The 22,057-nt window shown below is 34.1% G+C and overlaps 1 protein-coding gene across 7 annotated transcripts in view; it reads right to left on the bottom strand.

Moving 5' to 3' along the window:
- Positions 1-22,057, bottom strand: part of Sgce (sarcoglycan epsilon) — a 70,113-nt gene that overhangs the window by 23,507 nt on the left and 24,549 nt on the right. For all 7 annotated transcript variants that reach the window (XM_004862698.3, XM_087204712.1, XM_004862699.3 and 4 more), the window contains 4 exons: positions 21,766-21,888; positions 19,982-20,139; positions 13,147-13,219; positions 8,663-8,861 (listed from right to left, as the gene is read on the bottom strand). In XM_004862698.3, coding sequence (XP_004862755.1) covers positions 8,663-8,861; positions 13,147-13,219; positions 19,982-20,139; positions 21,766-21,888 — 553 coding nt within the window. The remainder of the gene's footprint in view (positions 1-8,662; positions 8,862-13,146; positions 13,220-19,981; positions 20,140-21,765; positions 21,889-22,057) is intronic.

Below are 22,057 nucleotides of genomic sequence, written 5' to 3'. Positions count from 1 at the left end.
TGAAGGAATCAGAACCTTCCTACTCTGTTGGTGAGAATGTAAAGTGGAATAACAGTTTTGGAAAACAGTCTGGCAGGTCCATACAGTGTTACCATATCACCTAGAAACTCCATTTCTAGGGATATAATTGAGACAAATGAAAATATATATGTATGCAAAAACTTACACAAGAATGTCCATAGCAATATCATTCATAAGAGTCAAAAAGCAGAGACAATCTAAATGCTCTTATGAATGAATGCATAAACAAAAGGTAGCTTCTATACATACAAGAGAATATTACTCAGCAATAAAAAGAAACGAAATACTGATTTATTCTATAACATGGATGAAGCTTGAAACATTATACAGTGGACCCTCAAGTTACAACCTGCCTGACATATGAACAACTTGGGTTAATTAGGTTAGTGGAAGACTCATCTACCTCTTGTTATCTGTAGCGTGTCCCCAGGTAAACATCCAGATCTCAGATGTATGGACTTATAGTCAACTTGAGCTACAACCAACCCTCGGGAATTAATCGAGTTTGTAAGTCAAGGGTCCACTGTACTAAATGAAAGAAGCCAATCATAATGAGCACCATATTGCATGACTCCATTTTTATGAAATGTGCAGAATAGGAAAGCTTTCTAGAGACAGCATGCAGATTAGTTGTTGCCGAAGGTTGAGGTTTGTGCTAAGTGACTGCTAATGGATGGGTACAGAGGTAGGGGTGGAGAGTTATGAGGTGATAAAAATGTACTAAAACTGATTAGATAGTGGCTGTACAACTTTGTAAATTCCCTAAAATCCAAAATATTATACCTTTCAACCAGGTATATAAATTATACCTTAATAAAGCAGTTATTTTAAAAAATGAAATAAAAGTGTAGCACAAAAATTCAAGCTACAACAATGTGAGTATGAGGTTACAGTCAAGCCTGAGATGACAACTGTCTTTCAGAATACATAAATTCCTTGGCTTTTTCCATCAAATTTAGACTAGGACATATGCTTCCTTTGAAGGAACAGTTTTGAAAATGATGGTACTAAAATTTTAAAAATTTTAAAACCATGGATAAAGTATTTAAGTGAGCAGTGAATATAAATAATATAATATAATCCATTTTAAGCAAGTTATTACTTATAAGTTTCAAATAAAGCCAATTTTATCCCTTTATTAATTGCCTGGCTAACACTATATTTTTTCTTGATGAGTGTGAAATATACTGTAGAGACAAAAGAATGTTTCTTACAACTGTTAATAGCCCTCTTAAATATGACAGTGATTTGCATAGTAAGATTTTAAATTAATTCATTTAAAGATAGCATAAATGGGCATAAGAGTACTGGGTGTTTTGAAATTTTTTCCCTCAAATTATAAAAGCAATATAAAAACATTACAGAAAACTTGGGACATAAAACCAGAACTCATTTATATTACCTAGATAACCATTTTAATTTTCAAATGTACCTTACAGAATATTTTTCAAATGCATATATTGTAGCTTAATTGCAATCATCTCTAAAATGTAATTTTGTATCCTGCTTTTTCACTTAATGCATCATAAGCATTTTCCATATTGTAGTCTTTGTAATTATAGTTTTACAGCAATATAATTTTCTAAGTACAAATGATTTATTCAGCAGTTATTTCAGAGTTGGATGCATAGTTGCTTCCAATTTTTGATGTTATAAATAATATTGCAAAGACTACTTCTGTGCATATTCCTTAATGTTAAAAGAGATGCCTAGAAGTGGAAACATCCTTGTAACAGTTGACACATACTGCCAAGTTACTTCCATCTCTACTTGGATGATCCATAAACTTCTCCAAGTAACTATGTTTTGAACTCTCCTCATTATCACCCCACCTTCACCTGTTCTACCTTCTGTCTCCTTCTCCTCAGTTACTGGCAGTTCCAGATGCTCAAGTCACAAACTCGAGCACCACCATTTTTGCCTCCCCTCCTTCTCTCCATGTTTCAGTCCATCAGCAATCTCTGACATTTGTCCTGAAAGAACTCTCATACACATGTGTCCGCTTTGCTCCATTCACTCACTGCTCCAGCTCCAGTTTCAGTCACCATCATCTTCTACAGGGCGTGAAGCAACACCCCTTACTATACCTGAACCCTGTCTTTGCCATTGTCCTCAGAGCCTATTTGGTGGATGAAGGAATGGATCAAAATGAATAGCACTATACCAGTTAAAAACAGAGTGCAAATATTATGCTCAAGAGCAGCAGACATTGTTTTTCTTTTGAGGTTAAAAAAAAGGGTAGTATTATTTTGTAAAATCAGTAAGTTTGAGTATGTTGGCTTTTTAAAGCATGTAATTTTATATGAGACCATATGCAATAATAACTGTCTGCTACATAAGCTAAAATTATGTATTTCATAATGTTTTCCTTTTAGCCATGAGATACTATTTATATATAATGAATTTAAAATTTTTACACAGCAAAATGAAGATGACCTTTACCTTTTCAACCTTAACATGTTTTCAAAATTTCAATTTGTGTAAACAGTTGAGACAGGAGTATAATAACAAGCACAGGTCTCTCGATGAATGTTAATAAAACATAGTCTTCCAAAATGTTAGAAATTGGTGTGCACTAGATAGAATTGTTTCCTGCGAAGAATTTTTTTTCATCCAATTTGAACAATTCCATCTCTCTTCTTTGAGGCAGCATGTCTTCATGGAGGTCTTTAAACATATAATATGAAGGACCAAGTGACTGGCAAATAATTCAAAACTCTGCCTTTTGTCAGCAGCAATAAGATAAACAAATTCAGTGACTATGTTTTCCCTATTTGTGACTCATGAATATATTTTATTTTTTATTTTGGGTGCATACGAGATACAAGACAGTCTGAGAAGAATGTGTCCATGTATGTTACATGTTGCCTGGTATTATAAATAACATTTGAGCTCTCAAAAAAGACAGCACCACACTTCCCACCTGTTGTTTCATTCCTCTTCTTTTTTCTGCAGATATCTCCAGTTAATCCATTAAAGATAAGATAAAAATAAAGAATTAAAGATTTATGAGATGATAACAAAACATATATCATCAAATAAACAATGACAAAGTAACCAAAAAAATCGATGGGATCAATAATTCTGTTGTATCCAAATCAAAATAGAAAAAACACCAAAACTGTAAAAAGGTATCATAGTTCTCATTACTGAAGCAAGGGATGTGACTTTCCTACAGATGTAAAAGTTTTAGGGGCTTTAAATTCTGTAAGAATTTACTCATCTGTTTATTCCTCTCACTCCTGCTGTCAGGTCCCCTAAAATTCCAATATGTAGGACCATGCAACATCCCCTCCATTCAGCCTTTCCTTTATTCTACATGTGCAGTCTCTCTAAAATAGTACCAACCATTTTCTGCAAAGGCCTCTAATGCTTCAGGATAAAAGCCACACGACTTCTGATATACAAGGTCTTACATGGTCTGGTCTCTGCGCCCTTCATAACTATCACTTCTGGATTCCTTTCCCCCAGTTCCACGCTAAGTAGCTTTTTAAATCCACCATGTTCTATATTCTGCTAAGCATGAGCTCTCCCTAGAGCTCCCTTTTCTCATTTTCTCAGCAGGCTAATTTGAACTCACATTTTCATCTCATATCAGGATCCACTTCCTCTTCAAACCCTGTTCATCCATGGATGTGAAGTGAGGGAGGAGTCCTTTCTGCTAATCCTTTCAGCTGTACTCACAACACTGCTTGTAATTATCCAATTACTTGCCTAGATTGTGAGCATAAATTTTATTTTTTAAATTGCTGCACCCTAGAAACAAACACAATCTTCTTCCATAAAAAATACTTAATGTTAAACAACGTATAATAGATATCAAACACAGATGTGCATGTATTCATCTTTTTACACATAAAAAAATGAACTGATGAGAGTTTCAAACTTTTATTTTAATGGCATTTTCAAAAATTTCTATCTTCTACCTCAAAAAAACTAGGACCAGAGGTTCCATTTGACCCAACTATTCCCCTGCTGGGGATCTTCCCCAAAGAATTAAAAGAATCATACCACAGTGATATATGTGCACCCATGTTCATAGCAGCACAGTTTGTAATAGCTAAAGCTTGGAAACAGCCCAAGTGCCCATCAACTGGAGACTGGATAAAGAAGACGCGGGTTTTAAAAAAATAAAATAGAGTACTACTCAGCCATAAAGAATGAAAAACTAGAGACATTTATAGCTAAATAGATGCACATTGAGGGCATACTCTTAAGTGAAATACATAGGACACACGTGTGTAAATACCAAATAGTTTCTCTAGTGTGAGAAACTGAAAGCGTAAATAAGGATCAAAATGTATAATAGATAATGTGAAATAGAAAGAAAAGGCCCAAAGGGGAAGGGAAAGTGGGAGGGGTAGCAGAAAGGAATAAATATGAGAAAAGAAAAAAAGGAAACAAAGTATTTTTAAACAGGGAGATGTGGAGGGGGTGAAGGGAGGGCAGGGGAATGGGAAAAAAATAAGAACCAAGATACATTATGTAAATTCCCAATAGTGAATGTCATCATACTGTATAACTAAAATGTACCAATAACCTTAATGAATTAAAAAATTTTCTATCTCCTATCACCACTATTTCTTAGAAGAAGGGATAGATGAACCAAGATACTGGAGGGACATTATTTAATAAAGAGTAATCCTGTAAGTTATCAAAGATGAGGACAATTTCAGAACTGGCCCAGGAGAATCACTTTGGATAAGAACAATATTTGCAGCCAATGGCTTACATTCTTCTCCTCCAGCATCTTTTCACTGAGGTCTTGATATAGGGCAAAAAATCAGATAATTGACGAGAGGGACTATTTGAGAAGTCCTCAAAACTAAAGACATACTAAGATTCTCTATTGCTGGTTGAGGCTAGATCCAAAGTCTTTGGTAACTAGAGGAAACAGTGGTTGCTCTGACAATCTCTTATGAAAAGTGAGCATATTCTTTATCCTCACACCTCATCATTCCCTTCATAGCCACCATTTACACCACATCATTCAGCCAGGGTTGGCTGCTATGAGACGCCTTTGTTGAAATATGAACCTGCTCTTCTTTCCACCCGTTTTATCCCAGGCTAAATACATCCCTAAGTCTGGCTCAGTGTCAGGAGCAAAAGCATCACAAGGACCATGTCCACAGGCAGTACAGTTGCACTGGAGTTACAAATCTGGCAAGTGAAAATGAGTCTTTTCGGAGGGCTCAGCTGTCCTTTGCAGAAGCTTACTCACTTTGAAGTAAATCTTTATAATTGTTTTCTCTTTGATTTAGGAAAAGTTAGAAACCTGTCAGTCAGTTCTGCTCATCAAGAAGGTTGAGAAGCTGGGATGTTGCAGGGTGGGTCCTCAATGACTGATATTTCATGGTGCTTTAGGCCACAGAAGGGCACAGTTTTGCATAGGTCTACCATGGAGAGCTACACCTAGTCATCTGCCATTTATTTGACTACATACACTAAATATAAACAATCTGCAGGTAATAAATAGATCGTGGCTGCCACAACAAAGGAGATAACTTCATGGAGATCTTTTTTCTCTGAATCTAGACCAGGACTTGTGCTAAGTATTAAGCAGAACACAATGATTACATGCTTAGTTAGTACTTCTGAAGTATAGAAATGTTTGTTTGTTTGGTTGGTTTTTGGTACCGGGGATTGAACAGAAATGTGTTTTTAAATAAAATTTCACAAAAGCAAGGAATGCAATTCCTTGGTTATCTCTAACCCTATCTTTTCTTTCTTTTTTTCTTTTCTTTTTTTGGTACCAGGGATTGAACTCAGGACCTTGTGCTTGCAAGGCAGGTGGCGGCACCACTGAGCTCTCCCGGCCCAACTCTTATCTTTTCATTTTTAAATGGATTTATAGCCCATAATATTTGTAAAAGAAAATACAGAGGAAAAAAGTATATTAAGTGAATTAAAATGAAGATATACATGGTGAAAGGGAAAAGAAAGTGACAAAGGTGATGAAGCATGGGGTTTATTTCCAAATTTAAGGCAACAAGACTAACATAATTGTTTTGTTACTATGATCTTATATGACAACAAAAGAAAACATGCAAAATTATGTCTGGGGATAAACTTTTCTTATAAGTCAAAGCAGGATCTTCTTTCATTGGGGCTTGCATAGGGCCTCTGGAGTAATAGAGTTGGCACTGGGTACAATTTATAGAAATGCAATTTTAAAAGACTTCTCATAAGAATATTTTGCAAAGGTTAAGGCTTAACACTAAATGAAAACTCACGGAAAGCATTTCAAGTTGGGAAGGGATCTGAGAGACAAGAGTCTAAATAAATGCCACAGGACTGACTCTTGCAAATAGCTGACAGCATATGCTGCCCTCCAGCAGGTGTTGAGGGTCAGTCAGCTAATGACTGAATTCTCAACAAGTGCATGGAGGGCAAAAATTATGTTCTTAATTTAGAGTCACATGCTCAGGCCCAGCCTTAGGCTTAAAGAATAAGAATCTCTAATGGTTATCAGAGACTACCAACCCATCCATATTTGTAATGCTCTTCTGCTGATTCTCAGGATGGCTGTACAGTGATTTCTCGGTTATCAAATAGCTCCAAGCTCAAAACTCCCACTACTTGAACAGCAAAGTTCAAAAATCTGCTCAGTGTTCATAATTTTGCTCAATAATCGAATTGAAAATTCAACTTGAAAAACTTGTACAGACCAAACTTGTTGTGTGTCTTGTCTCTCCCCAGACACAAAGGGGTGACGCTTCAGTCTAACCGCCACTCTCACCCAGACAACATACAGTGCTTGTGTCAGTGCATTAAAACATGGGTCATTGTGCTTTTTTTGTGCTTTATTTGTGTATAAGATCATAACCACAGCTCCAAAGAAAGCTCGTGATACTGGCAGTAAAGCTAAGAGGAAAACTCTGATAACTATGATACAGTTAAAGAAAGATTTCACTGGGAAAATTTCATTGTGAAATTTGTTCAAGTCCTGGAAAAAAGAATTTAAAAGTGTAATTTGGGGGGTTTTGAACTAATTATTTGGTTTTCCAGTATTTCTTATGGAAAACCTATGTTCAGTTCTTGAACTTTTCAGTGTTCGAACATGAATTTGGACTGAATTGAGTTTGACAAAGGAGTATCACTGCAGTTGGAAACCACTGCTTTAGGTCAGAGTTTGGTTTATGGAGTTGCTTAGTTCAACTTAGTGTAGTTCAGGTTCTAAAAGTGGAGTCGGCACTACTCATGAGTCCAGTAGGAAGTAAAACTATGAAAAACTCCACTAGTGGCTGGTTTTTGTACTGCTTCTTCCAACACCTGTTGGTGGTTGTTTAACAATTGTCATGGAACACAGTAAGAAAACTCTTGAAAAGTTTCATATTTGAAGAATGTTGTCAGAATTCCCCTGTTAATCCTGTTCTGTAGTTCCACTTTTTTAAATTACTTGGTGGGAAAGAGACCCATATTGTAACCCTGAAGTGAAAATTTAAGCTCTAGAATTATGTTTTCACATAGAGAGCCAACTAGCCCATAAAGAAGAGATAAACCAACTATTTTCCTCAAAGCACTTCTAGGTGTGCTTGACTGACTTCAAAATTCACTGCTGTCATGCAGAAGATAAAACTTAATTCTGAAAATTTTGAGTTGGACTTTATAGATCATTGCTTTTCCCCATCTCCCTTCTGCCTACTCCCTTAGACTTCATTTATGTGTACTTCTGATCTTTTCTGTTATTTTCAACAAAGTTCTCCTTTAAAGCTACCCTGAAATCTAATTCTTACTAATCCAGGTACCCTAGTTAATTTCAGATATCTTCTGTACAAAAGCGTTACCAGGAGGACTATGGACAACGGAGGAGTTAGAAAGGGGAAATGCTGTGCCAAATGTGATTTATTCCACAGACGGTGTGCTACAGGATGGGAGGAAAAGCAATCCTGTACCAATCCACAGATGAGAAATTAAAGGTGAAAGTTCAACTTGATATTAACACTGATGCTTTCAATTTACCCAGGCAGGAATGTTCCCTGACTTCTAAGGACACAAGCCATACTTCATATTTGCACTGTGTGAAAACTGACATATTCCTTTCAAATGCATTTAGTCTTTACAATAACCCTGAGAGAATATTACCCCCAATGGAACAGAAGAGGAAATTGAGGCACAGAGGGGTCACGCATTTGCCAATGTCACCCAGCTTGTGAGTGACAAGACCAGGCTTTAGGGTCTCGTGTCACAGGAACAGGTTTCAAATTCACTCCAGCCATCAGTCACCGACACATGGTGGAAAGAATGTTAAAGATGAAGAAATACTTTCCTAGAATAAAATTACAGCAGTCGGTGCATCCTTCTACAGCTGATAACTTGGGCATCAATTTCCATCAAAATTCATGACCCTAAATAATCAGCTTTATGGAAGGTACAGAAAACTTAGTGCTATAATTTAGGATCCTCATACTGATCTACAATTAGATTTCACAGGACCTAGGACCTGAGAGTTAAAGAATCATTAACACAAGTCTCTGTCAATATAGAAAATTGCTAGTATGTTCATATCTTTATTGTATGTTTCTTATTAAAAAGAAAAATGCAATAGGCTACTTTCCAACTATAATAAGTTTGATAATTTCATCGTATTAAACATGGATAAAAATCCATATTTAAGGCAATTTCATAAAAGTGTGCTTACCCTTCCTTCATGTCATTAATGGGAAGCGGCACCCTTCCACCCCTGTCTAGGGCTGACGTGATGTTGATGGCATTCAGGCGCTCTGGCTGCCACACATTTTTAACTGCGCCCAGGAAGTCTCCAAGAACCTCACTGGCCAACATTTCTTCCACATTCATATTTTTAACGAAGAATTCTGCTTGATATGGCAACGGGAAGTCTAATTTGGGTAAAACAAAAAGGGATATGCATACCTTTAATGAAGTAGGGTTTTTTTAAACAAAAGAACAATTTGAGATTTGTCAAGTTCTGTCATAATCCTATCAGGAGGCAGCAATATGATACCAATCTGTTCTCTATATCCACTGGCTGCCTATTCTCAGATTATACTGACTGTGAACCTAAAATTTTAAAAAAATTGTGTCTATACTGAACACATACAGAATTTTTCCTGTCATTATTTCCTAAACAACACATTATAACAACTATTTACATAGCGTTTGAATTGTATGAGGGAGAGGTAACATAGAGGTGATGCAAACAGGAGGAAGTGTACAGGTTATGAACAAATCTCGGTCATTTTCTATGAGGAACCTGAGAACCCCTACAGACTGTGGGGTAACCCCCCACAGGGCCCACAAATCAAGGCCTGTGAATACAGAGGAAAGATTGCATTAACTTTAAAGTCTTTCTATATAACAGATGATGGACCTACAAAGACAGGCTACATAAGACACAGAATGCTACTATAATACAGTAAAATCCAGCAGAGCACTTTATAATTACAGGGTATGGCAAAAAAAAACCCCTTAAATCTGTATTTTAAATTCATTATATTATTAATATTGTTTGGAGCAAGGTAAAGCATTACTTTTTTTCTACAGCAAATATTGATTATATATCCAATAAGAATTCTAAAGATCAGAGCAATTTTATTTTGACCATTCTATAGTTGAATATCCTAGAAAATTATAAAGTTTTCATGCAATTCTATATCTCACATCCTTATAAATTTAGTTAGCTTTCTGCTCAAGTCTCATCAAAATTCTCCTTTGAACATTTCTAAGTTAATGTTTTAAATCAACCCAAAAACTGACTCTCGATGTAAGAGACTCTCAGTAAATATAAAAGTACTTGCTTCTAAACTGTTACTCTTTAATTACTAACCATATTTGGTAGAGTGATTGCTCTATTAAGATAAAAAAAAACTAGCTTTCTCTTTATTTAATACTACTTTTTAATAATAAAGATTAAGTTTTAAGAAACATCTATAATGAAGCAGGTCTGATAAGACACAGGTGAATTATAACATTTAATTCTCAAAGAGGAAAGCAAACAGGTCCTTATATATTTCCTATATTTCAAGATAGGAAGTTTATCTTTAGAGAGGTCCAGGAACTTACCTCATACAATTTTTCTCTAAAGGAGACTAACAAATTCTCAGCAGTGTTCTAAAATGCAGTAAGAATTTATACAATATTAATATTTTAATTCATTACATTAATATGAAATGGTCAATTATCTGAATTGTTTATAAGGACAAGAAAACATCTCTGGACTGTACACAGATGTAAAGTCCCTAGTAGTAATTTTACTATGCATAGCCTCTGATTTATTTCAACAAAATCCATGAATCTATAAAGGCTTTACTCCTAACAAATAAACAAAAAGTAAAAATTACATGACAAGCACCTGAAATATGATCTTACTTTTTTTTTTTTTTTGGTACAGGGGATTGAACTCTGCACCTTGCGCTTTTGAGGCAGGCGCCAGAACCACTGAGCTAAATCCCCAGCCCTGATCTTACTTTTTTGAAGCCTTTCTGATATTAAAGACCTTTGGGTGCCAGAGAAACTCTGGATTCAAAGCTTTTAGTAGTTGTCTGGAATGTGTCAACTCTTCCTGAAGATTTAGCTCTTCAAGCTCTTGTTACAGAAAGTTCTTTACTTCTCTCCTACACTGTCATCTATTCTGTTTATGATTTTGTTAGATTTGCTCAATGCATAGCCCATCTGCAGTATTCTCCAATATGATCCATTGATTCTTTCATGCAGAGCAGTGTCCCATTTATGCAGATATATTCCCTCTTTTATCCAGATAAATAGTAGCTTAATCATAAGACATTTTCCTCAAACCTAGAAATAGTCATGCAGAAATGAATTACAAAGAAGAGTTTCTTGGCAATAAATAATGTAATATTTATAATTAATAACAAATGTAATTTTTGAATATGTCAGGCGTCTGTAATCATTCATTTCATTCAATGATTTTACATCTAGTTTTCCAAAAGAGCATGTACAGCTTTTAAAAATTATTAATGCTACTTTTTAGAAAACTGTTATTCGGCTTTTCCTGATCCACATTACCCAGCTTTGTGGCTTCCTTCCTGAGACAGGCCATAAAGCCTGTCACTGCACTCTGTCCCACAGGAACTGGGCCATGCAGCTGCCTGCTCAATCCTGGGCCAGGAGCTGCTGCCAGGCCTCCCAAAGATGAGTCACAGCAGCTTTCTAACTCTGGGGAAATCCCATGCTTGCTATATTTGGAAGACACAGAGGCCAAGAGAACAGTAGGCCAACAGATTGGTGGCAGGCCTCTGAGGCACTAAACCCAATTTAGAGAATCTCTTTACCCTCCTCGAGCTCCACGCTGTGTGAGTCTACATGACCAATTTCCCATTCGGTCTCAGAACAGGAGACAGTTGGGCAGGGAATTGGACTGTGCACAATTACCCTGATTTACAACTTTGTTATTTCTTTCTCTAAACCTTATCTGAGACAAACAGCATGAGTGAAGGCCATGTTCAAAGACGTTCATCCTAGCGTGCATATATATTCTGTCTAGACCAGCAAGGACACATGCATGACCTTTAAATTCAGTGGTTTTCCAACAGTTTGGGGTCACTGTGCCCCTTATAAAGGGCAGTGGAGGAGCTCTGCCTAACATGAAGGTGAAGGTTTCCAAAACTCATCTAGTGTCCATCCCTCACAGCATAGTTTCAAACCCCTGACTCAGACAAACAGTCCCTAACACCAATTCTTGGCTATCTATCAGTCTTCCATTAGCATCGCTTGATCATGGGTTCCTTTATGTCAATAACAACACCTACCAAAAGCCCCCGTGTACTCTACTTCTACAACACTGAGACCAGTCTGGAGAAGAAGGAAGGGCAAAGTGTAGACCAGGCTATAATGATTTCCATATGGGCAAAGCAATCTGAGTCCCTCTGACAGCACAAGGGCAAGGTCCAATGGCCTAAGCCCACTACAATTAACTGCATACCTCGTGATTAATAGCCAAGGAGAAAGAAAAAGACTTTACCACTATTCTGCTCATAAGGGTATTCCAACCCTAGAGTCAGCTTAGATTGGATACAAGCACCCAATCACAACTGTAATCAAGACCAAAACGTCTCCTTGATCCAAACATGAATAGCTGCTTAAAGCCTCTGGGAAGTGAAAAAGTGTACAAGGAGTCTTCCATCCAAGCCCACAGAAATGGTCCTTGGACCTGTTTTTAGTATGTGAAGATCACCTCAAATTTCTAACTAGTGCATCTGTTATCTGCAGTTGATATTTCACTGGAAAGAATTCACTTAAGGGAGTTCAGGTCTCCCAGCCGTCTCTCCATGAATGGATTACCAAACTTACTGAATTGTCATAAATTCCACATTAGTAGATTTTGATTAAATTTTTATGCTTTGCTTGCTTGATTTTAATTTTACTAACAAACAAAAGCAAAAAATATCCTATTGTAATTATTTTAATATTTTCAGAGGAAAACATATCTGTACCAATTCCTCTCCTGTCACTTTCACAAATGGTATCAAGGTATAGAAAGGATTCTTCTATGATTTGTTAACTTAACTAGTTTTTAGTACTACGTATTTTTCCCAGTCAATTGCTAAAAGAGGGTCAAAACATTTGAGAATGTAACTCTTCGAATATTTTCCTTGTCCCTAACCTTCAAAATTCTTAGGAAGTCACTTATAATTTGAGGATGTGTAATTCTGAATTGCTCATGGACATTAACAATTGCACCTCATTAGATAATTTAGCAAGAAAATTGTGTCCCAAATTACAGTTTATCCTCACATAACTAGAATCTATGGTAAATTTTTAAATAAAATAAAACTAGCTAGCCACTACTGATCGTGTACTCTGTGATCTGTGTTAAGCACATTTCAAAACTTTACTCACAGAATCCTTACTACAGACTCACGAGAGAGAGGGTCTTCTTAATATCATTCTACAGATGACAAAACCAAGAATTAGAGAAATCCACGGTCCATCTGTTCACCCCCACCAGTTCGTCACCATAACACACCATGATATTTTATAACAAATTAGATATTGCTTAGTTTCTTTCCTACATTTTACTATTTCATCAGCTGTATTAGGTATGTGATGCTTTAAAATCCTTAACTATATTTTAGAGCTGCAAAATATAATGAAATAGTTCTTATAAATAAGGAGATTATCATCAACATATTTTTCCATACCTACCTTCTGCTGACATTATATTAATTATCAAATTATGCCTTGCAGTCTCAAAGGTTCGCCTATTGTAGGCAGTTATCTATTAGAAAAGGAAAATCATATTAAAGAATAAAATGTTACTTTTAAAGTGAAATTCATTAACAACAAAAATGAAAACAAATGGTTCTTTCCATTTTCATTATTTGTTGATACACTTTAAAAAATGTTCCTTTTCTGGGCAATAAAACCTCAGGGTTTTTAGCAACATTATATGAAAATAAATAATTAGTTAGGTCTATATAACATGCTGAAACAAAAAGTTAAATGCAGGAAGATCCTTTCATAGAAGGCTATTAAGCACATGTAGTAATGTGGATGCATCATTAGTAAATGAATTAACCATTATGAATTACTTACCAGTGCCATTCTAAGATTTAAAAAAAAACTAAACTATTTATTTTTGTACTTTGAAATGGAGTTTAAGGATTACAGTGGAAAGTACACTTTATTTTTATTTATTTACTATATGTATTTTTTATTAGTACATGTTGGCAGTATGTAAAGATTATATTCCTTCTGTGGAGGTGTTACATGTACATAATTTCTTTTTTCATCTCCTTTCCCTCCCTTCTCTTTGCTTCACTCCCTTTCTTGATGCCTTTCCCATTTGAAAAAGTTCTATCTCCCTACTTCCTGCTATCTATCTTTTATCTTACTCTTTATTTATAATTAGGGTTTCTTTGATTTATTTCACACAACATTATGGTGTCAAGGTGTATCCATTTTCCTACAAATGACTCAAGTTTATCTTTCTTTATGTCAAAGTAGTACTCCATTGTGTGTAAATACCGTATTTTCTTTATCCATTCATCTGCCAATGGTCATATAGGCTGTTTCCAAGATTTATCTGTTATGAACTGTGCTGCTATAAACATGTGTGTATCACTGTAATATGATGTATTTAACTCTTAAGAACTCAAAAAATTAGGCCCCTTCAAAATAAAAGACCCAATCAAAAGTGGGCAAGTAAAATAATAGACACTTTTCAGAAGAAGTACAAATGGCCAATAAATACATAAAGAAATGCTCAACATTTTTGGCCATTAGAGAAATGCAAATTTAAACAACACTGAGATTCCCTTTTACCCAAGAAAGAATGGCCATTGTCAAATCAAATAATAGCAAATGCTGGCAAGACTACAGGAAAAAGAAACCGTTTTATATTTTTAGTGGGGATGTAAACTTGGTACAACCGCTATGGAAATCAGTATGAGATTCCTCAAAAACTAAAACTAGAAATTCCATCTGACCCATCTATTCCCCTTCTAGCTATCTTCCCAGAAAATACACTTTATGTACTTATATATGTATGTATGTATGTATGTATGTATGTATGTATTTCAGTACGGGGATCAAACTTGGGACCTTGCACTTGCCAGGCAGGCATGGCACCACTGAGCAACATCCCTGGCCCAGAAAGTACACTTTAAAATAAGCAAATTTTCCTGTTCTTTGCATTTTAGTACAAAATTTTAGTATACACCAATCAGTCCAAAAAATGTCGGGCCGGGGTTTAGCTCAGTGACACGGCACTTGCCTCGAAAGCGCAAGATCTTGTTTGATTCCCTGTATCAGAAAAAAAAAAAAGTCATAAATAATCCTTTGGAAATAATACCTTGCTTACAATAAGAACAAAGCAGTAAGGATCATAACCTATAAAGCTTATGGCACAGGCTCAAAACAACAATCAACCCTTTCCTAAAATGAGATATTAGTAAGCATTTCCAGAGCTAAGGAACTCCTCTCAACGTCAACTCAGAAATGGCCACTGCAAACGACAAATAAAGCAAAGGATAACAACAGGATAGGGCTTCAAAAATCAAGAAACAATTAATTTAGGACAGATATGAAATCATTCAGACACATCCGTAGTACCTCGAAAAAACAACTGATTGTGTCAAAGTCTTAGAGTCCCAGCACTAGCCTCTGGCAGTGATTGGAGCTGCAGTTGACACAGACAAAAGAGTAGGATAAAATGCCTCAAACTGAAAAGAAATAGCTGCATTTAAAAATAAATATCAAAGGCTTTTATACACAACATATGAGCTTCAAAAGAAATAAATTACAATCATCAGTACTACTGAGAGAACTAGAAGAATCAGAATTTTGGACTAAGTTATTCCAAACTTGCACAATATTTAAAAGTATGTATATTCTGCAAAGAATATTATTGCTCAAAATGAAAAGAACTCTCTCCACAATTTGTCAAATTTCCACTAAATTTAATCACTTCCTTGCTGCTGTTGGGACACATATTCAGTTAAGTTCACACTGAACTAAAATTAAGACTAGTCACTAAAGCAAACTAGGAAATATCATTTGAATGAAGTAAACAAAAAAATGTAAAATGGGTTTCAATTGGAACTATTCATGATTTTAAAAGTTTACTCTGCAAAGAAAGCCCGTCCATGTTCTCCATATCTTGAAACTTCAGCTCAGAAAATATAGGTATTTTCATACTTAATTGCAATACTTTTATGGATAACCTTCCCAAATTTATCACAAATTTCATTACCATTAGTTCCACAAATTCTAATTAGTTTTAAAAAAATCACAGGCCACTAAAAGGAGTGAAGAATTTTTCATATTAGGAAGAATTTTATCTGAATTTATACCTAACGTTTAATTTTAACAGTTGTAATAGAATATATTCCTTCTATCATGTCCAAACAGATATTTAAGTGCTCTAATGACCTTAGTCAAATTTTACTTATTACAAAATATGAAGACCTTCAAGCAGGGGATAGGAGAGTATGCTTTACTTTTGAACCTCTAAGACAATGCCTGATATCTTTTAGATGTTTAAAATCTACATAGTTGAGATAAATATGTATTGAATGAATTAATCAGATTTATATGACTAAACAGTTCAAGATATATAAATTCTTTACTAAATTAAGAGAATGGCATTTTAATATACCTAAAATATTTGGCTGCAAAATGAGATATTTACAGATCAATCACTATAGTTTATAAAAGACCTGCTAAACTTTCACCATAATCTTCTTAGTATATTATGTGACATATACTATTCATAACACTATATATTAGTACTAAGGTATAGAACATAATGAACTTTCTTGAACCCATCTCAACACATATGTTTCTTCTCTCTTATCACTACTCCTGGCCTCTACCCAAGCAGAAGTAGTCATTGTGAATTTGGTGCTTAACATCGCATTCACATATGCTTAAAATATACTGTTTAGTTTCCTTGGTTTTGAGCTCTACTAAAATGGCAATCTGTATGTGAAGTCTCCTGGTACTCTCTAGTACTCTTATTTTTCCCCCAATATCGTGTATAAAGCATTTATCCATGATGCTGGGCATGCTTAAAGTCTTCGTTGCTCTTAACACTGGCTACATAAATACATTGTGATTTATTAATCTATTCTCTTCATGACAGAGTTTTGGGTCCCTACAATTTGGTGGATTTATGGTGTTTTGCTATACATTGCTTAATGTGCACAACTGTGTATGCCTCCAAGTAGGCGTCTGCAAGTGTTTTCTTTAGTTACATACCTAGAAGGAGGACTGCCAGCTCACAGAGTTCAGTCATATTCAATTACATAAGACAGTACTGTTTTCCAAAACAATTATGCCAAATCCCACATTTACCTGCAATAAATTTTACTAAATTCTAATTTTGGTCATAATTTGAATATTTCTCATTACTGATAAAAATAAGCATCTTTACAAGTTTCTTGGCAGTTGTACATCCTGTTTAGTGAAATGTCCTTTTCTTACTGAACGTCAAGATTTCATCTTTCACATATCCACATTGGCTACATGTACTATAAATATCCTCGTTCAGTTATGGGTTCATTTTTTATCATTTATTTTGATGCACAGAAGTTCACATATAACAGTAACATTTGTCTATCCTTTTTCTTAAATGAAAATATTTAGGTTTTATTTTAAAAATTCTTCCCTAACCTAAGGCCAGAAAGACATTCTTCTATATTTTAATATAGTAGTTTTAAAATTTGTTTTTCACATTTAATACTTAATCTACATAGATTTGAGTTTTGTGTTTGGTAGGAAATACCTAATTTTATGTTTTGTCATATGGCTCACCAATTATCTGAGCACCATTCAATAAACTTGACATTCTTTTTCCTCAATGACCTGTGGCCCCAACTCTACAGATACACCTCACTGTTCTTCACACAGATCTGTTTCTGGGCTCTCTCTTCTATTCTTCAGTTAATTTGGTCATGCCTGTATTAATGTGACCTTATGATAAATATAGTAGATTTATAATGGGAATAAATCTTGATATCCACAAGAAAAGAAACCCTTCCCCTTCTTTTTTTATTAGGACTCTCTTGGCTATTCCTGGCCTATAATCTTCCTCATATATTTTAGAATCAGCTTGTTAGTTCATGAAAAAAAAAACAGTGCAATTTTTATTGGAATTGTATTGAATGTATGTATCAGCTGCGGGAAAGTGATCCCTTCATGATATAGATTCTTCCTATTCTCAAATATCTTTTAATTTATGTTAAGTATCTTTAATAACAATAAAGTTTTTAAATTTTCCTATATACTTTCTGTTATATTTATTCCTACTACCTTATACTTTTTGTTATTATTAAAATATATGTATTTTTAAAAATACATGTATTTTATGGTGCTGGGTATCAAGGCAATACACACTTTTTAAAAGCATGTATATTCTCAATAGTTGTTATTCATATATAGAAGTGTAATAATTTTATATTGACCCTATAGCTCACTGCTGATCTTTCTTAAATTTATTAATAAAATCTATAGACTTTATATCATTAACTATTCAATTTCTTCCTTTCAAGTTCTCAGAGACTTAATTTCTTGTTCTTTTTTTACTGTTCTGGCCTTCAACTTTCAATATATTCTGTAATAGACATAGTGAAGGAAGTCATTCTTGCTTTGTTCCTGAATTTAAGTGAAATTTCTCTAACGTTTTCACATTAAGAATGATGTTTGCTATTATTTTTTGGTTAACCCTATCAGTTTAAGGAAGTTCATTTCTACTTCTACTTTAATAATATTTATTTTTTCTTTTCAAAGGGAGGTAGTGAATATTATTAAACACTTTCTCTATAACTATCAAGACAGGCTTTTTTCTTGTTTAATCTGGTAACATGGTAAATTTGACTCACATGTTTTGTTTATAACTTTTACTGTACATTTAAAAATTAATTTAATAATAATTAAAAATAAGTTTCTTATTTTTTAATATATTCTCTTATGTCTACATACCTTAAGGAAGCAAATTGATAGAATTCATTGAAAAATCATGTTAATGGATCAATTCCAAATAAACAAAAACTCTCTTGGCCAACATGGACACTCATATCCACAGTCCAGGGCTTGCTTATTAAAACTTTGGAGAAAAATTTAAGCAGGTAATGTCCTGGATATTCATACCTGGTAGAAAATATATACTTGGGACTTCTATAAGCTCCCAGCAATTCATCTGGCAGTTCCTATATTGCTGCCTTCATCCTTACCAGTAAGTGTTGTATGGAATTGAACACTTAATTCAGAATCTAAGATCCTGGAGGCATCAGAGCCTATAACTATGGTAGTACTCTCTTGCCACTAATTGCCATTAAAATTCTGATTTTTTGGATAGGATAAACAGTGAAGCACTTGTACTTTTTATATACATTCATTTTTTAAAGTATTAATGTGCATGAAAGGTTCAATGTGATCATTGCTTTTATTATTGCTGCTTTAATTTCTAATGTATGTTTTAATTTCTAATTTCCAGGTATGACATTAGGTATTGGTAAAAACATGATGAATTAAAACACTACCAACACTTTCAGGATAAAGGCTAAACACATCAGCATGACTTATGGAGACCTCAAAGTTTTGCCTTTGCCAACATCAACAACTCTGGGAATTATCATTTGCCAGTGAGGTGCATTCTACCCTTTAGCCATGCATGTAGTTCTTAGAAACCATGTAATTGTCTATACTTCCAAGATTTTTTAATGGTTCTAGGCACTGAACCTAGGGCCTTGTACCATGCTACATGAGTGCTCTACCACTGAACTAAGCCCATCCCGATCTCCAAGACTTTGATGTGCTGTTTCCTTTGTCCAAGAATGCCTTCCTTCCACCTAGTGAATGCATTCCTCACTACCTTCTTGGAGCAGCTATTACAGCATTGGCAAAGAATTTTTTGTATCCCAGTGCCCAAACCCCTGGACTATATGCCATGGAAGAACTCACTTGTTATTTATTTTTTCAAACCTAAGCACTTTTCACAATGATTAGCACAGAAAACGTCTGCTGAAAAACTATATTTCAATGAATGTGAAATCTGAATTATAAATACAGAGCAAAGAAGTATTTCTAAGCTTGTATCTATTTTCTTAAATAAAATTCAACTAGAGCAATCTAGTTCTTTTAAATGCCATTTAACATTTTCACTAAGTTATTATTTTTGGTTTATTAGCACATGTATGTAGTACATAATGTTTACATTCCTTGTGGGAAGTTGGTACACGTACATAACACATCTTAATTTCTTTTCTCATCCCCTTCCCTTCCCTTCTTCCCCTTTTCATCCATCTCTTGATCTGTCTTTATTTTTATTTTCACTAGACTATAATTTTTATAATAGTAACCAAAACAAAAAGCTTTATAAAGGAATAGAAAGGAATGTTACATTTTTAAATGTTAACTAGTTTTCATGCACAAAATACTAATAACAATTATTGCCATATAACTTTAACAATTTAAACTTGAATTAAAATTTTATATTTCATATGTATATATTTAATTTAGCTGTTTTTAAATAAATTACCTCAATGATTGTTGGTTTTCCCACATTTTCAGCAGCTGGAGACCCATATAAGACTCCATCACTATATGGTGTCCTTTGGATATATCGAAGCCATCCTGGTCGGTCTGGGTAACCCATTAAATTTGTGTTGAATGTTATGGGATCATTACTAATTTCACCTAGATAAGAAACACAGAATTAAGAACTAAGACAGTTATTTTCACACATGTTGCTTTGGCAGTTTCAATCAAAACATTCTGTCTAAAAATGTTTTTACATTTAGACTAAACTAAATACACAAACAAGAAATCTATTTGGAAATTTTAGATTAGGGCCTCATGTAATGAAAAATTCTTTGGGTTGTTTGTATAGAAATCAGATCAATAAAAGAAAGCAGATTCGTACAATTTTTTTGGAACTTTTTTAGGAAAAGCACTTCAGAGAAGACCAGTTCTGCCAGTGAGACAATTATCTTTCAGAAAATTCTCCAAATCTCCATCAATCATATTGATGAAACCATATTTTTGAGAAGCATTCCTTTCATGAAATTCCAAATACTATTAAACTAATATGAAATGATATCTAAAAAGTTATAAAGGTATAATCATAACAAAAATAATATAATTTTAAAACATTAGAGAATAGAATAAAAAGATGTTATAAATCTAAAACAATTGTAATAATGACAACATTTACCAGTAATAAGCATTAATAACAGTATGATTGATTAGCACGTGCCTGGACATGTGTTAAGTCCTTCACTAGCACTATATCATCCTATTTTCAAACATATCTATGAAAATGGTGCTCTTATTAGCTCTCATTTAATTGGTGGAAAATAGTAATTTTCCATATTAAATAACTTTTCCATGATCATAGAAGAGATGAAACTAGAATTTAATCCTGGTTGACTCCAGAAACTATGTTTTTAACTAAATGTTTTCTTCTCAAGCTTTAGAGCTAGTGCTCAAAAGGTTTAGCCATAGAGTTTTACAAACATGGAATGTCTCATAATAAAATATTTTCAAAATAATTGATGAAAACAGTATCTTTTTGTCTTGCTATCTATTAAGAATGTCTACCTGTATTCAGATATGTTATTCATCACACAAAAAATATTCATATTAATTCTAATGTTAAAAATGTGCTCTCACAAAACAATTTTCAGAAAAGTCACTTTTATTTGTTACTTAAGAGTAATAACTCAATATGTTTGTTCTTGCTATTCTTTCTATATCTTCATCAATATGATGGCACTTGTGATAATTCAAAATAACATTCAAACCAAGAGTGAATTAAACAAGACTTCATAACTGCTAGTAGCTTGAAGGAAAATATTAATCTCTATTATATTATTATGAAGTTTATAAAATTATCTCATATTATAAAAGCTTTCTTAAGAAACCTTACTTAATGCTATATTTCATGCTTTTCAACTATATATATATATATATATATATATATATTGTTTTCCAAAACTCAATGTACTAAGTAAAAATCTAAGTTGTAATTGAAAAATCATAATTGCAAAGCTGTATTTATGTGAATATAGGTAGATCATTTGATAGGTAAGATCACTTAAGACTGAGAACCTAGAAATATGCCTTTTTAAAAAATTAAAAAATTAATTCCTTCTGTTATTAAATTTCTAAGCTTAAAATGAGAAATATACTATAACCAATAACTTATGAAGTATTCTGACCATTTTAAATAATGTTAATATTTGTTTATATACCACCTAAATTATGCACATTAAACAAGAACAAATAGTAAATTGACCACCTTTTTCTCCACAGAGAACATACCAGGTTTTGGGTAAGGTGGAAATTCCCCCTTAAAATATTCTCTTTCCAAAACATGAACAAAGAGGACACCTGCAGACGGGTACACATTCCAGTCAGAGTGCACCTTCGAGAAAATAGTGTACACTGAAAACAAAAGGGGAAGACAAAGAGACAGGTAAGCGATGAGATGGCTCCTCACAATGCAGCTTAGACCTTAGTATTTCACTATCTAGAAATTCCTGAGAAAACAAAGCAACATGCAAGAGAACTGTTAATATTGTAAGAGGAGGTAATTTTAGGACAAAACATGGGG

This window comes from Heterocephalus glaber, unplaced genomic scaffold (genome assembly GCF_053883595.1).
Source record: "Heterocephalus glaber isolate CG9 unplaced genomic scaffold, H.glaber_assembly_v1.0 deba00000546, whole genome shotgun sequence".
NCBI lineage: Eukaryota > Metazoa > Chordata > Mammalia > Rodentia > Bathyergidae > Heterocephalus > Heterocephalus glaber.
The sequence above is the reverse complement of the archived record's forward strand: the minus strand, read 5'-3'. Positions and strand labels throughout refer to the sequence as shown.